The sequence below is a fragment of the Chrysemys picta genome, chromosome 6 (assembly GCF_011386835.1).
Source record: "Chrysemys picta bellii isolate R12L10 chromosome 6, ASM1138683v2, whole genome shotgun sequence".
NCBI lineage: Eukaryota > Metazoa > Chordata > Testudines > Emydidae > Chrysemys > Chrysemys picta.
In genome coordinates this window covers 29961654-29976682 of record NC_088796.1, presented here as the reverse complement: position 1 = coordinate 29976682, position 15029 = coordinate 29961654, and the positions used below count along the sequence as shown (strand labels likewise).

Below are 15029 nucleotides of genomic sequence, written 5' to 3'. Positions count from 1 at the left end.
ATATCACAGCTGGGCTCTCAAATCACTTCATTCTTCTATCTCACTGACTAACAGGTGACTTCTTGCCCCTTACATACTCACGGGGGCATGTCTGACAACAATCTAGGAGGATCAAGGAAAATGTAGTTCTCAGAAAGTCTGGAAGGTTACATGAAATTCTATAAAGGTCCAGGTTTCAGAGGGGTAGCCGTGTTAGTCTGTATCAGCAAAAACAACGAGGAGTCCTTGTGGCACCTTAGAGACTAACAAATTTATTTGGGCATAAGCTTTTGTGGGCTATAGTCCACTTCATCAGATGCATGGAGTGGAAAATAGAGTAGGCTGGTATAAATATACAGCACTTGAAAAGATGGGCATTGCCTTACCAAGTTGGGGGGTCAGTGCTAACGAGGATGTGGCCCATTCCCAACAATTGACAAGAAGGGGTGAATATCAACAGAGGAGAAATTACTTTTTGTAGTGCTACCAAGGCCAGTTCAATCATGGTGGATGTGGCCCATTCCCAATAGTTGACAAGAAGGGGTGAGTATGAACTAGAGGTGAAAATAAGCCAGTCTGGTCTGGTCCGGCGTACCGGCAAGAGCCGGTACACTGTGCCAGACTAGACCAGCTTCTCTGGCGGTGATTTAAAGGGCCCAGGGCTCCAGCTGCTGCGGGGAGCCCTGAGCCCTTTAATCACTGCCGCAGCTCCGACAGCTGGGCTCGGGCAGGGATTTAAAGGGCCCGGAGCTTTGGCCACTGCAGGGAGCCCCGGGCCCTTTAAAACACCGCCAGAGCCCTGCCGCCGCTACCCCAGTGGCAGCAGGGCTACAGCAGCGTTTTAAAGGGCCCAGGACTCCCTGCAGCAGCCGGAGCTCCGGGCCCTTTAAATCACCGCCGGAGCCCTGCCGCCGCTACCCCGCAGGGGTAGGAGCACTGGGCCCTTTAAATCCCCGCCTGAGCCTGTCTGACGGAGGGGATTTAAAAGGTCCGGGCCTCCCCGCAGTGGCAGGAGCACCGGGCCCTTTATATCACCGCCGGAGCCCTGCCGCCCCGGGGTAGTGGCGGCAGGGCCCCCGTGGTGATTTAAAGGGCCTGAAGCACCGCAGTGGCCAGCCCCCCAGGCCTTTTAATTCACCCCTGAGCTCCGGGACTCCCAGCCGTCTCTGCAGCTGGGAGCTCCGGGGTGATTTAAAGGCCCTGGGTCTCCCAGCCACAGGTGGCACCCCAGGGCCTTTAAATCTTGAAAGGCCCCGCCTCTTCCGGTGGGGGCCACGCCCCCGCTCAGGACTCCAACATACTCAGCTTACCGGTAAGTCCTTTAAGTTACTTTCACCCCTGGTATGAACACAGATCTCTGTTGATATTCACCCCTTCTTGTCAATTGTTGGGAATGGGCCACATCCACCCTAATTGAATTGGCCTCGTTAGCACTGACCCCCCCACTAGGTAAGGCAACTCCCATCTTTTCATGTGCTGTATATTTATACCTGCCTATTGTATTTTCCACTCCCTGCATCTGATGAAGCAGGTTTTAGCCCACGAAAGCTTATGCCCAAATAAATGTGTTAGTCTCTAAGGTTCCGCAAGGACTCCTCGTTGTTTTTACAAAGGTCCAGAACATTCTAGGAGGTTAGTGAAAATGAATCTATACCTGAAACATTTTCCTTCAGTCTATTTTCCCTTTTGTCACTAACAACAGAAGCAGCGCCCCGAGCCCGGCACCCCCTGAGCTCTGCACCACAGGCAGTCACGTGCCTCGCACGTCCCTAAATCCAGCCCTGCTCTTATGAACGGGTTCAGCTGGCACAGAGATGGCCCTTCCTGAAGCTTCTCCCACGCCACAACCCTGCCCGAAACCATTCCACGTGGCGTGACGTGGGAGAATTCTGTTCTATTTAATGCCCGTTAGATGCTAACCCTAAGGACACCGGGGCGGGACTTGCTTTGCCCCCGCCGCCTCGGCGGGGTCCAGGTTACTATGGTGATAGGAGGCCTCCCGGCCGCTAGGGGGCGCTGTGAGCCGCCGCCGAGTGCGGGATGAAACTGAAAGTGAAGGGCTCAGGCTGCAGCAGCTGCCGTGAGGGAGGGAAGCGGCCCGCGGGAGCTGCCTCGGGCCCGGCCTCGCGCTCTCTCCCAGGAGCGCTTGAGCGACCCGTCTCGAGCATGTCGGATTGTTTCGACCGGGCTCCTGGTGCCGGCCGAGGCCAGGGCCGGGGTCGAGGTGGCGGCGCCCTGCTGAGCGGATCCGGCGCCGCGGAGAGCGGGGCCCGTCTCGGAGGCAGCGGCTTCCCCAGCTCGGGGCCCGCCGAACCGCAGCACAAGCCGGGCTTCCAGCAGGAACCGCTTCGGCCGCCCAAGACAGCGCCGCCGGGCACCGGAAACGCAGGTACTGCCCGCCGCCGGCAACGGAGCCCCTGGGAAACCCTTCCTCCCCAGCTACCGGGCACCGGAGCCCGCTCCTTCGCCTACTGCCGGCTTGCTGGGACACCGTCCTGCCTGCCGCGCGATCTGCTCTTCTAGGGCCAGCAGAGCAGAGGCCCCGTGTCTCGTCCCACTGCCGAGCCGCCTTGCGCCCTTCGCCCAGGGGCCCTGACCGAGCAGTGACCTAACAGCCCATGATTCAGCCTCGTCCCCCCACCCTCAACTGAAACAAGCAGAGCAGAGCCAGGGCAGGCCCCTGCCCATTTCCCCCAGGGCGCTATAACCTCTTCACTGACGCCTGTACCCAGGTTGTTAGATGTGATGTTGCATTATATATCGCCATAGGCTTCCCCTGACCACCCTCTTCTGTGTTTTCTATCCATCCACACGTCTCTTTTACTTGGCAGCAGATTGTGAGGTTTGTATCTCAACCTTTCATAAATGGTTCCCTCTTCAGCTCTCTTCTCCAGCAATTTTTTTCCCGGTAAAAATAGTTTACTGAAGCAGATAACAAAGCAACAATGCTGGGTATCTAAATTTTTACTTCCACAGTTCAGCTAGCTAAGGTATAAAAATACATGCGAAAATGCAGATAACTTTTAAAAGCAAGAAATATAGCTTGATCTGTTTCTCAAGCAATGACTTACAACAGGGTGCATGGTTTGTTAAAATATAAATTCAGCAATTTTCATAGTACTTGTCAATAAATGACAGTCTTAGACTTATTTTAAAAAAAGTTGAGAAATCCACAAGATTAGCCAAATGTTTCTTCAGACATCTGTGATTTAGAAATGATGATTTTTGTAGTTTCAGATTTTTTTGTATAATTGTCTTAAATGGGACCTGCAAAAAAGGGGAGAAAAAATAAGCTTTTGCTTCTTGCCAATGTAGAAAAAAAGCCTGAAATGTGTTTTGTTAAAAACAAAGTCATGTGTGTTGTTGTTTTGTTTTTGTTTTTTACGGTTAGAAATTCAGATCCTGTCTACTCTGGAAATTTTTGTGCTGATTAGAAAACTATTTAAGGCTCGGATCCTGAAAACACTTATGTATATGCTTTACTACCATGAGTAGGCCTATTGTACTAAATGAGCTTACTTAATGTAGTAAACTTAACAGGTGCGTAAGTGTTGTATCAAAGCCTAAATTATGACATCATAAGAAACTGAAAATTGAGCAATTGAAAGGAGAAAAGATTTTTAGTCAGATTGTATAGAAGTGTCTTGTTAAAATATTCGGGAGAAAATAATGTTTGCTAAAGATTCAGAGCCTTCTCCTGTTTTAGTTAAGGTACAAGAAATCACAAAAATCTGAGATCCTTACAAGTTTTCTAGCAAAACCAGTGAAGACCAGACTTGACATTTCTTAGAAATACCAGGTAAAAAAATCTCTTAAAACTAAAAACCTTTTAGGCCTTTTTACACCTTAAAGACCACAATACTAATTTTAAAAAGTTTTCTGCAGGTTGCTTTATGTGCGACTCCTGAAGTCATTTTGCTTTCTATTCCATCCCCCAAGAACACGAATTCCATTATATGGTTGTTTACTTGCGTGAAATTGCAGAAATTTGATAAATTCTAGGATTGAGGTGTTAATGTAACGTGATGGCTTTTAAAATCTTTACAGAACATATGCCGCAGACAAAAGTGCCCCCTGTATCACAAGATAAAATTGCAGCTCACGATTGTGGATCAGCAATGGCTAAACCTCAGTTGGTTGTGGCTCCAGTAGCAACGTCAAAATTGTCAGTGAATGCACCTGAGTTTTATCCGTCGGGATATAATCCTAGTTTTACAGTAAGTGTTTGGTATCTAACTGGATTCAAATTGTCAATTTTTCTCATAATTTTTTGGTGTGAGATGTCAGCGGTTTGAAAGCACTAGATTACCCCCACCAACTTCAGCCATGCCAGAGGCCCACTTCCTGCAGCAATAAATTGGAATGTTAAGTGATCTGAATGAATATCACAGAATACATCAAAGTCTTTGTATGCTGATTTTCTGTCCCAGATAACTGCATTCCTTCCTGATTACACCACACATTGATTTGACCAATATTCCAGCAGGCAGTCTCTTCCTGAGACTGCAATGCTTCTTCATGACCAGCTTATAAGTATAATGCAAGGTGGACCTCTCTGACCATCTACGCTATTGTCTTGAGTGTTCCCTCTGTAATAATTCCATTCCTGGGGAGGCAGGTGAGAATTCCTGGAGTCTTCCTTTCCATTTATTCCATGATAATCTCTCAGATCATTTAGCATTCCAATTGTATTGTTTGAACAACCAACCCTCAAACTTTAATGCTGTTGTTTTATAAATGGTGGGACAACTACTTTTATATTATACTGAAAAACTATGTTTTGAGAAACATAGGTGGAGAAATAAAAGTTGGATTTTAAATATGATCCTTTGACGTGCATATTTTTAACATCATTTGTGACCTATAAATGCTGATGTGTTCATAGAATATCAGGGTTGGAAGGGACCTCAGGTGTTGAACTGGCTACCAGTGTAAACACTTTTTGCACATGGATGAAACTAGATTTGTGTGACATCTGTGATTGGTAGCATCCAATTTCTAATTATATTGCCAATTTTAACACCAGCTGTATTAAAACATGGGGAAAGAGAACCGATTGGTAATGGATATAGAGTCAGTCACCTCTAAATCCGAAGCTTGTATTTGGACCAACTATTGCTGTCAGCCATTCCATCGCCTAATAACCAGTAAGCTAAATACAAGGGGTAGCAAATGGTACCATTTGTCAGTTTTTGAAGACAAAGGAGTAGGGGTGGAGATTGAGCTAAACTTTCCCTGAAAGAAGTGGTCCCTCCGGAGCATGGTGCAGGCACATAAACATTGTCTTCTTTACTCCAATTTGTCATGTCCTACATATTGATTAATGTTAATGTTTTTTGACTTGATGCTCCTGTTTAAAATGCTGGTACGCATTTTGTGTGACTTAAGGACCAGGACAGAAGAATACATTGCTTTCTAAAGATATATTAATTTGAAATACGTAAATCAAAAGATGCAGTACTTTAAAGCAGACTGCATAATTGGTGTAGGATAGAAAACTGTATATTCTGTTTAATATATGTGAGTATTTCTCATAAATGAGAATTAATTTTAAGACTTTTCATGATTATTTGATCAGATGACACTTACAACCAAAGGATTGTTGAGTTCAGTTCATTAAAGATCCCCTTAGCATTTTTTTGCGGAAGTAAGCAGTTGAACTCTGTTATTCAGATCAAATTCAAATTGCGTAATTACTTTTGTGCCTAAAAGTCTCCCAGTGCTTTTATTTACAGTATTAGCTTCATAGTAATTTGCAGCATAGTGTTGCTGTGCACTGTTAAATAGCTGCTGTAATTCAGAGACAACTGAAGTGATTTTTGCAGGGGAAGAGCAAGTCCTGTCCTTCCTCAGCCCAGCCCTACCCACACAGGGTAGGTACCACGGGCCAGGGCGTCCCCACATCCTCCCCCCCCGCTCCCAGTGGTGATTTACCTCTCCACTGCCTGCTCCGGGAACCCAAAATCAGGCACCCACATTGCTGGGGAGGGGTACGAGACCCCTTTCTTGCATCTTCCCTTTACTTCTCCATCAGAAAGTCATTGTTCTGCAGGGAAGCAAAGAAATATGCAGTGGACATGAATTCTGTGTACACGCAGTGGCTCAGAATACCCCAGGAGTAGAACATGCAACAATAACATTACTGTAACTCCAGCAGAAGGCTACAGTGTTTTCACTTCAGTAACTTTCAGAGTCAGGTAGACTCCTTTTCTTGCCTACCACAATTCATTGGCAAAGGGGATTGAGTTCAATAGGTGTTTCATAAGATTTACTGAAGTATAAAGCTATACATTGTTTCTACAGATGATTATAGAGAGGCACCAACCTCTCTCTGCTTAAGATTGCAATGAGCTTGCATTGTAAAGTCCTATAAGATTCAGCTGGTCAGTATATAATCTAAAGGCAGAGGAGTATGTTCCTAGAAAAGCTAAAGAAAACTTTTTTTTAAATGATAAATTATAGGTCATTAAAACAGTTACCTACAAATCTGGCCCAACATTTCAAGCTAGGGTATGTTGGGACAGTGCTCACTATCTTACTATATCACTTACTAGGGGTGGGACAGACTTGCAGCCAAGGATTTGACACACAGCCTTTAAATCTGTTTCTCTGTCTCTCTCTAAAACAAACATTTGTTACTACCTCTTCAATCTTTCCATATCATTACATCTTTAAATTTCATACAATGGCTATGTTTGGGGAAAAGTAGGTTTTTGTTATGGATTGTTCGGGTTCCAGTCTTGCCCTGCTGCTATTGACTTTAGCTGGAGGATTGCATACTATGGGCCTAATACAGAGCTCTTTGAAATTAATGGGAATCTTCCAACTGATTTTAGTGGCTTTGGATCAGACCTTGTATGAATTTGTGAGCATATTGTCTTTTATTAGCTGATTGCCACTTAGAAATAACTAGGATCACTCTGGAATTCCTGACTAGCAGAGACCTTCTTTTAGTTGAGATACTAGTGAAGACAGTGATACTCACCTCCTTTGTAAAGTGCTTTGAGATCCAATGAAAAGTGCTATATAAGAGCTAGGTATTATTTTTTATTATTTGTATTATTAGTGGCCTGAGGGTTTTTAAGATTTAGTGCTAGATTTAAATTGGTCCTTTGTGTATCAGGTGCCACCAAGCTGGTTCTATATTGGTAGTAATATGTATAATGTATTTTCCCCTCCCATTTGGTACACAGTGTCCTCAGACATAATTCTCTCAAAACTATAGTACACTAGAGCTGTATATGATGGATGTGGTACAGAAGTTATCCTTTAAACTACAGAGGGTGTGTTAATGCAGGGACACGTCTAAGCTAACTGAAGCTTGAGGCCACCCTCAAAGAATGAATTCAGTTTTATCCTTCTACTTCTCCAAGATGAATTGTTATCTTCCTCCCATCTCCAAGTCCTTCATCTTTCTGTCAAATGAGGGTTTCCAGTACATCCCAATAGCTGTTGCTTCTGATTGTCAGATGTTTCTTTTTCTTGTTACACTTCCCTCTGGCTGTAGAAGCAGATTTCAAGGATGCTGTTTGAACCTGCACCTGTTCTTCTGCACCTGCCTAATGTGAATTGTGGTTGCTACGCAGTAACTCAGCAGTTATGGGAAAGAATAATTTTACTTTATTTTACAATACTTAATTTTTTTCACATATTCACATGATAGTTTACTGGATTATTATAAAGACTGGGATGCTTCTTAATGTAGAAATACAATATCTAGCAAGCTGTATGAGGATTTGTTAATTAAGCATTGCATATAATAAAAATATGGATGTAAAATCATTGTCAAGTTTTTAGTGTTTCTCAGATATTATTTAAAGTTGACAATTGTGTTTCAGTAATTTTTTGTTTAACTCATTGTAGAAGGGATTTGTCGTCTTATGGTCTGAAGAAGTCTATACAAAGTCAAGTTTCCCAAAAGTACTCTTGGTTCAGTTTGTTCCCTTCAGTAGGGTCTATAACTTATCAACTATTTGTCGGCTTAATTTAGATAATGTACAGTCCTGTAAAATTAAACCAGATAAATGTTTTTATTTAATTTTAAAACAAGTTAAGGGGAAAACATAAAATGTTGTAAAAATGTTTGTGGGAGACTGTTAAAAAATGTTGATTGTGGAACTCATTGCTACAGGAAGTCATTGAGGCCAAGAGCTTAGCAAGATTCAGAAAAGGATTGGAAATGTATATGGATAACAAGAATATCCAGAGTTATAATACTTAATGCTAACAATTTTTGGAGGGGATATTAACCTTCATGCTTCCTGGTTTAAACCAATGTCTAACTATTAGAGGTTAGGATGAGATTTAATGTTGCGGGAAAATCATCCCACAGCTGCCCACGGCAAGGTTCTTACACTTTCCTTGGAAATATCTGGTGCTGGCCACTGTTAGAGAGGATACTGGCACATATTATTTTAGATTGCTTTTTAAGTAGCCTCTAACCATAGGTATATTACTTCATTGCTCTAGGATTCCTCTTTTGAAGATGGATGTGATGGCTATCCAACTCTGACAGAATACGTACAGGATTTCTTAAATCACCTCACTGAACAACCAGGCTGTTTTGAAACTGAAATAGAGCATTTTGCAGAGACACTGAATGGTTGGGTCACTACAGATGAAGCATTACAAGAGCTTGTTGAACTCATCTATCGACAGGTAGCCTGTGTATTGTTCTGTTTATAGCATTGTTCTGTTGTAGGATTTTGCTACAGAGCATGAATTTATTAAAATATGTAAGATACAAATCACCAGGAATCCTAGTTTTCTCTGATTTAAAAAAAAAAAAAACCAAAATTCTCAGATAAAAAAACATGAAAATCAGTGTTTCTCCAAAATTAAAATGAAATCGGGTAGCGAGAGCCCCGCTGCCCAGGGCTGACAGCATCAATTTCCCATATCCCTGTGCATGTGCTGGTGGTACCGGGTTCTACTGTGTGTGTCTTTATTTATTTATTTATTTATTTATTTATTTTAATGCAAAAACTAAAGATTCTCTGTAAAAATGCAAATTCTGCGTTTTTTTTCTTTTTTTCCCCCAGCAAATGGATTTCTAGGATTGCTGCATATTACAGTATATCAACTAGCATTTCTGTGTACATGTAATATTTTTATAGTATGGTTCCATTCATATGTGAGATTGAAGTATCTGGGCAAAGCTTTTGCCCTGTAAATTGAAAATAGTGACTGGAAGTGGGTTACTCTTTCATACCTCAAAGGGGAGGATAAATATAACTTGTTTGTTCGCACTGCCATTTCCAGCTGTATTCATTTCTCTATTGCTCTCTGATAATGTCTTGCAACTTAGGCGTAGATGTTATGTCTACACTGCTCCCCCCTCTCCGCTAAAAAAAAGACACAGCAGTGAGTCTCAGAGTCTGGGTCAATGGACCCAGGCTTGCAGAGTTGTGCTACAGGGCTAAAAATAGCCGTGTAGGAGCCCGGGTTCTGAAACCCGGCAAAAGGGGTGCGTCTTCAGGTTCTGACCTGTACCCAAATGTCTCCACCATTATTTTTAGCCTCATAGTGCAAGCCCAGTGACCCGGGATCTGAGACTCATTGCTGCGGGATTCGCTGTTATGTGGGACTGAACAAGATACTTGTAGTCCTACTTCTGAGGCTCACTTTTTTAGTTTCTTGGCATTTGAGGGCTGTCAGGGGCATATGTTGGAGTTTGTATAATAGAGATTAATGAAAGGTGACAGCAGTTCCTTTGAATCCTCCTTCATCACAATGAATTGGCAAGTTAATACTTCCCAGAGCTATTGTTGCAGGTTCTCTGCAAACTCAGACAGACATTGCTTCATCAGTTAAAACTGAGTCAATTTTTGAGGGTTTTCTTCTTAATAACAGTTAAAGATTTACGTTTTAAAAAACGAAAGCTGAGACTGGAAAACAATTGAGGGATCTGCCGATATCCCTTTGTGTGCCTGACACTGGGAAACGCTTCTCTACTGGCTGAAGATTCTATGCTTTCATTGGAATGTATCTGTTTTGGAAAATCATGATTGAAGAAAGAGCTAATCTCTGGGGTAGATAGTTCAATTCAAGACCTTCATCCTCATATTTATGGCCATCCATGGGATTGGATCTATGTACTAATTGGGGAAGCATTGGAAAGAGCAGTGTTGCTAAGCTAATTATAGAACTGGAAGGGACCTCGAGAGGTCATCTAGTCCAGTCCCCTGCACTCAAGGCAGAACTAAGTATTATCTAGACCAGGGATCGGCAATCTTTGGCACACGGCTCGCCAGAGTAAGCACCCTGGTGGGCCGGGCCGGTTTGTTTACCTGCCGCGTCCGCAGGTTCGGTCGATCGCGTCTCCAACTTGCCGTCCCAGGCCAATGGGGGCTGCGGGAAATGGTGCGGGACAAGGGATGTGCTGGCCACCACTTCCCGCCGCCCCCATTGGCCTGGAGCGGCGAACCGCGGCCAGTGGGAGCCGTGATTGGCCGAACCTGCGGACTCGGCCGGTAAACAAACCGGCCCGGCCTGCCAGGGTGCTTACCCTGGCGAGCCGCGTGCCGAAGGTTACCAATCCCTGATCTAGACCATCCCTGACAGGTTTGTCCAACCTCCTCTTAAAAATACCCAGTGATGGCGATTCCACAACCTCCTTAGGCAATTTATTCCAGTGCTTAACCACCCTGAGAGTTAGGAAGTTTTTCCTAATGTCCAACCTAAACCACCCTTGCTGCAATTTAAGCCCATTGCTTCTTGTCCTATCCTCAGAGGTTAAGAAGAACAATTTTTCTGTGCTAATGAGCTAATATCAATTGTTCTTCCAAGGCTTTGGGCTTAATTTCATGCAACATTTGTAATTACTACTTGTTACAGAAAGTGAAAAATAACAAATGTTGATTGAAACAAAAATTGTATTCAGCTTTAGAATAGAATTTGAGAATGATCTTAAAATATTTCAGGAGGGTGTAAGTTTGTAAATTGGGTTTGGTCTGATGTGTGAAATAATTTGAAGAATATTGAGTTGAATGAATGGTTGATCAGTCATATGGGAGTCTAGCCTGTATAAAGTTTCTCATATTTTTCCAAAAAGACTGATTCCAGTTAAGCAAACAATTCATCCAACCCTCCCTTTGTTTATCAGTGCTTCAATTGGCAGCATCACTGTTATTTTTCCAATTTTAATTCTCCGTGGAGCACCATGAATAGAGAACCTAGTATATGCAATTCAAGTTTATTGGGGGGGGAGGAAATAGGTAAAACTTTTATTTTTATATATATATATATATATATATATATATATATATACACAATTTTACTCTACATGAAATCTCCTTGCTACTTCTTTTTATTATATAAAAAAGAAGTAGCAAGGAGATTTCATGTAGAGTAAAATTGTCTGACAATTTTAATATTTCTTTTTAACAATTAACCATTTTTTTTGCTTTGGCCTATTTTTGAGTTGCTGTGATTTCCTCAAATGCGGTAGAGGAACCAGTGGAGGTAGACCACCCAAAATGATACAATGCATAATGTATACATTATGACTTCATCTTAAACATAAGGCACTTATAGTATCCAAACTGAAAAGTTTGCAGTTCTGTATGTAAAACACAAGAATATAATATTTGAGTTCCCAATCTACTAATTAGTTAGGAATACAATTATTTTTGTATCTCCTAGATAATAATATTACACTTTTACCAACTTAATTAATTAATTTTTCAGGATCTGACCTATTACAAAAATTTCAAACAAATCAATTCCGGTGTGTTATAAGCATTTGCTCAATTGATGGTGTCCTAACAAGACAGAAGTACAGATCTTCTTTTAAAAACAAACAAACAAAAAAAACCCTGTCAGTTCTGAATTCAGCTATTCTGTCTTTCATGATTTGACATCTACAACTTTCTACCATTTTGATGCAATGTTGTTGTCACACTGTCCTTTGGAAACATGGAATTTGGGCTAGAAACCTGAATATTCAATTTTTAAATATTAGAGAAGGACTAAATTTAGGATTACATTGCATCAGCTACATTTTGGGTGTGAGGCTGGGAAGAAGCGGTTTTGTTTTGGATTTACTTCTGACCTTGATTGGTTCAGTCATGTTGGCAAAGTATTGAAAAAGTTGCATAGAATCAATTTTCATTTTTGTTCTTGTGTGGTTCGAGGTCTTCACTTAGATCAGATGAGTTCAGTGAAACTGCAGCACTTTCTTCAGCCTGTAATCTTTCAAATTTATTTATTTATTTTATTTATTTATAAATCCCGCTAAAACCTCTTTCAGTTATGTTTGTAATTTTAGTACCCTCATATATCAAATGGGTGCTGTTTTGGTGGCCTGCACAGTACAAAATTAATTATATTATCACAGTTGGATAGACCCACAATTTTCCTACGAGATCTAGAGTGTCTTAGGGAAGCTGAGGCATGATTTCTCCTTTTTCAACCAAGCATTAAGCCGGTTAGTGGGGTTTTTTGGTAATTTCCACAGTGTTGCTATTTTGTCAATGGCTTTTAAATAGTGTGCTGAATGCCCATACATCAGACGTTTTGGATGACCTTATTTTATTTTCATTAAGCAAATGGTAAAGACCTCCATGTCAGTATTTTTCTCATCCTTCTTGAATGGCATCATTTACATTTTGGACATAAAGCTGTGTGGTTTGAATTTCGGATGTAGAATTAATAATTAAGTAGGAAAGCATTTTTCCTCTATGGAGTATAGCCATTGTTCAATTATCCCGTTTGACAAACTAGTTTACATTGTCAGTGTTGATTCTTAATTCTTTCTTTCTTTCTTTTTTTCCTATCTTTCTCCATTTGCAGTCTCTTAGCAGTGGAATCACAAGTGTAAATTTGTCTGGTGGAGTGTGTGTGTGTGTGTATAGAGGGAAAAGTACTTCGATCATTTCTTTTAACTTATTCATTTTGTGCTATATTAAAGGTGATGATATTAGCATAAAATAACTTTGTATCTTACCTATCAAGTTCAAGTCTGGCATAATCACAGAATTTGCCATTTTTGGGTTGTTGCAGACAAGCAAGCTTCAGCTGAAATTGAAGAGTTGCTAGAAGTTCTGTCTATGATGCCTGTATTGAGAATGTATTGTTTGCAGCAACATCAAACTAATCAATTTTCTGCTATTTCATTTCAATAGAAAAAATTTCAATGAAATGTTTGATTTTGAAGAGTCAGAAGAAAATGGCTTCCTAGAAGAGTATGAATCCATTATCCATTCCTGAATAACTCTTGATAACATTTGTTTTAATTATTATAGTCCAGTCATTTGTTTTGTACCACTTCCTTTCAGTTTTAGGCATGTTGAGTCAGGAATTCATATGCTAATATTTGGTAATCAGTAAACAGTCAGTTTGTTTTACTGAACAATAGCTTTTCCATTTTGCTTTGCCTTTTAGAAAGAGAAACAACCATCTATGTGAATTCATCACTGAAGGCTTAAAAGAAAAATGAACTAGCTACCTTTGTAGAGAGCAACGTTATCAAATGCCCAGCACACCTCTGTTTTAGTTTCTAGATTCTAGCAAACGAAGCTCTCCTAACAGTTCACAATTGTACCCAATCCCATCTCTTCAGTATCTGACTGTTGATTGTAACTGCTAGCCATGATCTTCTTTCTAATCACCAATGTTGTTTACCCGTTACCCTTTTTCACAGGATTCTAGAAGGCTCTCTAAATTTCATATTGCTTCCTAATAGAGTAACAAAAATCTTGATGTCCTTCCCTTTTCAATTTTTAGAACAGACTTTCATTTACAGATCAAAATGTTTCTACTATTAAAAAACACAGCTTTTGAAATATTTTGCTCAATTAATTCAGAGTGATATAAAAGTTCAAAAAATAGACCTCCCTTCCTCCCAAAATTAAGTAGTGTCTTTTTTAGGAGAACAGGGAGAAAACAAAGGTTTTGCAACCTTGACTAGTTTATAATGGTTATGACTCTGTTTCCCAGGTGTTAAGTGCTTTGCCTATTCAGTGATACACAAGCATTTTTAGTTGAGGTTTTTGGCTATTTTTATGTTGACAGCATTCTTAGGTTTTTCTGAACTTTCATCTAAGTATTGATGTTGAGGTAAACAATAAATTACTAATGGAGTGTAACTTTCAAATACACTGGACATTAGGATGTGAAGGGAAGGAGGAATTACTGAGACACAGAATCATAGGGTTAGAAGGGACCGCAAGGGTCATCTAATCTAACCCCCAGCCAAGATGCAGGATTTGTTGTATCTAATCCATTCAGGACAGGTGGCTATCCAGACTCCTTTTGAAAACTTCCAGTGAAGGGGCTTCCACAACCTCCCTAGGCAGTCTGTTCCATTGTCCTACTGTTCTTACAGTGCCATCATGCTAGAGGGTGTTGGCATTTTTACAAAGTCAAAACTTCAAGGTGTGGGAAAGCTGGTTTGATATTGAATTGCCATTCGATTCTCTGAGCAATCCCTTGCTGAAATTAAGCATGTTACAAATAACAGTTATTGAAGTTCTCTCTTTTTGCTTAGTCTGCTACTCAATGATATAGCCAGGTTTTTAGAAATCCATTGGTGTTGATCAAGTGCTTTTACTGAAAGATATCTTTATTTCCTAATGAGCTAATTTTCATTTATTGTGAATAATAATTTATTTTCTGAATTTATTTTGGAAGGCCACATCTGTCCCCAATTTTTCCTACATGGGAGCACGGCTGTGTAATTATCTATCTCATCATCTAACCATTAATCCACAAAGTGGAAACTTCCGGCAATTGTTACTTCAGAGGTCAGTATCTACCTGTATTTTTATGATGAGGAAAAACTAGTATGCTTAAAAATGACTTGTTTTCCTCCTTTTGTCTTTACCTCCAAACTTAGTTCAAAGGAGTCAAACTACATATTTAATATAAAGCAAAGTTTAGACTGAGATTTTAAATGAAAGCTACGTATTTGAGACCAAGACCCTCATTTTTGATGAATTTGTGAATTAATAAATTACTAATAAAGCTGACTGGAAACTAGTTCCTCCAAAAATCACTGTAGTATCCCCCACAATCTTTTTCCAATTTTTCATAACTTCTAAAGTGTCCTG

General features: G+C 40.9%; 1 protein-coding gene across 4 annotated transcripts in view; it reads left to right on the top strand.

Moving 5' to 3' along the window:
* Positions 1–1903: 1903 nt before the first annotated feature.
* PAIP1 (poly(A) binding protein interacting protein 1) overlaps positions 1904–15029 on the top strand; it is a 37812-nt gene continuing 24686 nt past the window's right edge. Inside the window, exons 1-4 of one of the 4 annotated variants that reach the window (XR_010602158.1) lie at positions 1904–2368; positions 4027–4196; positions 8449–8637; positions 14611–14723. Coding sequence is in view for 3 of the 4 variants with exons in the window: in XM_065598899.1 (XP_065454971.1) it covers positions 2020–2368; positions 4027–4196; positions 8449–8637; positions 14611–14723 (821 nt within the window). In the remaining variant the exon portion in view is untranslated. Of the gene's footprint in view, positions 2822–4026; positions 4197–8448; positions 8638–14610; positions 14724–15029 lie in introns of all 4 variants that reach the window. The other 3 variants (XM_065598899.1, XM_005282189.4, XM_005282191.5) reach the window with 3 other exon arrangements.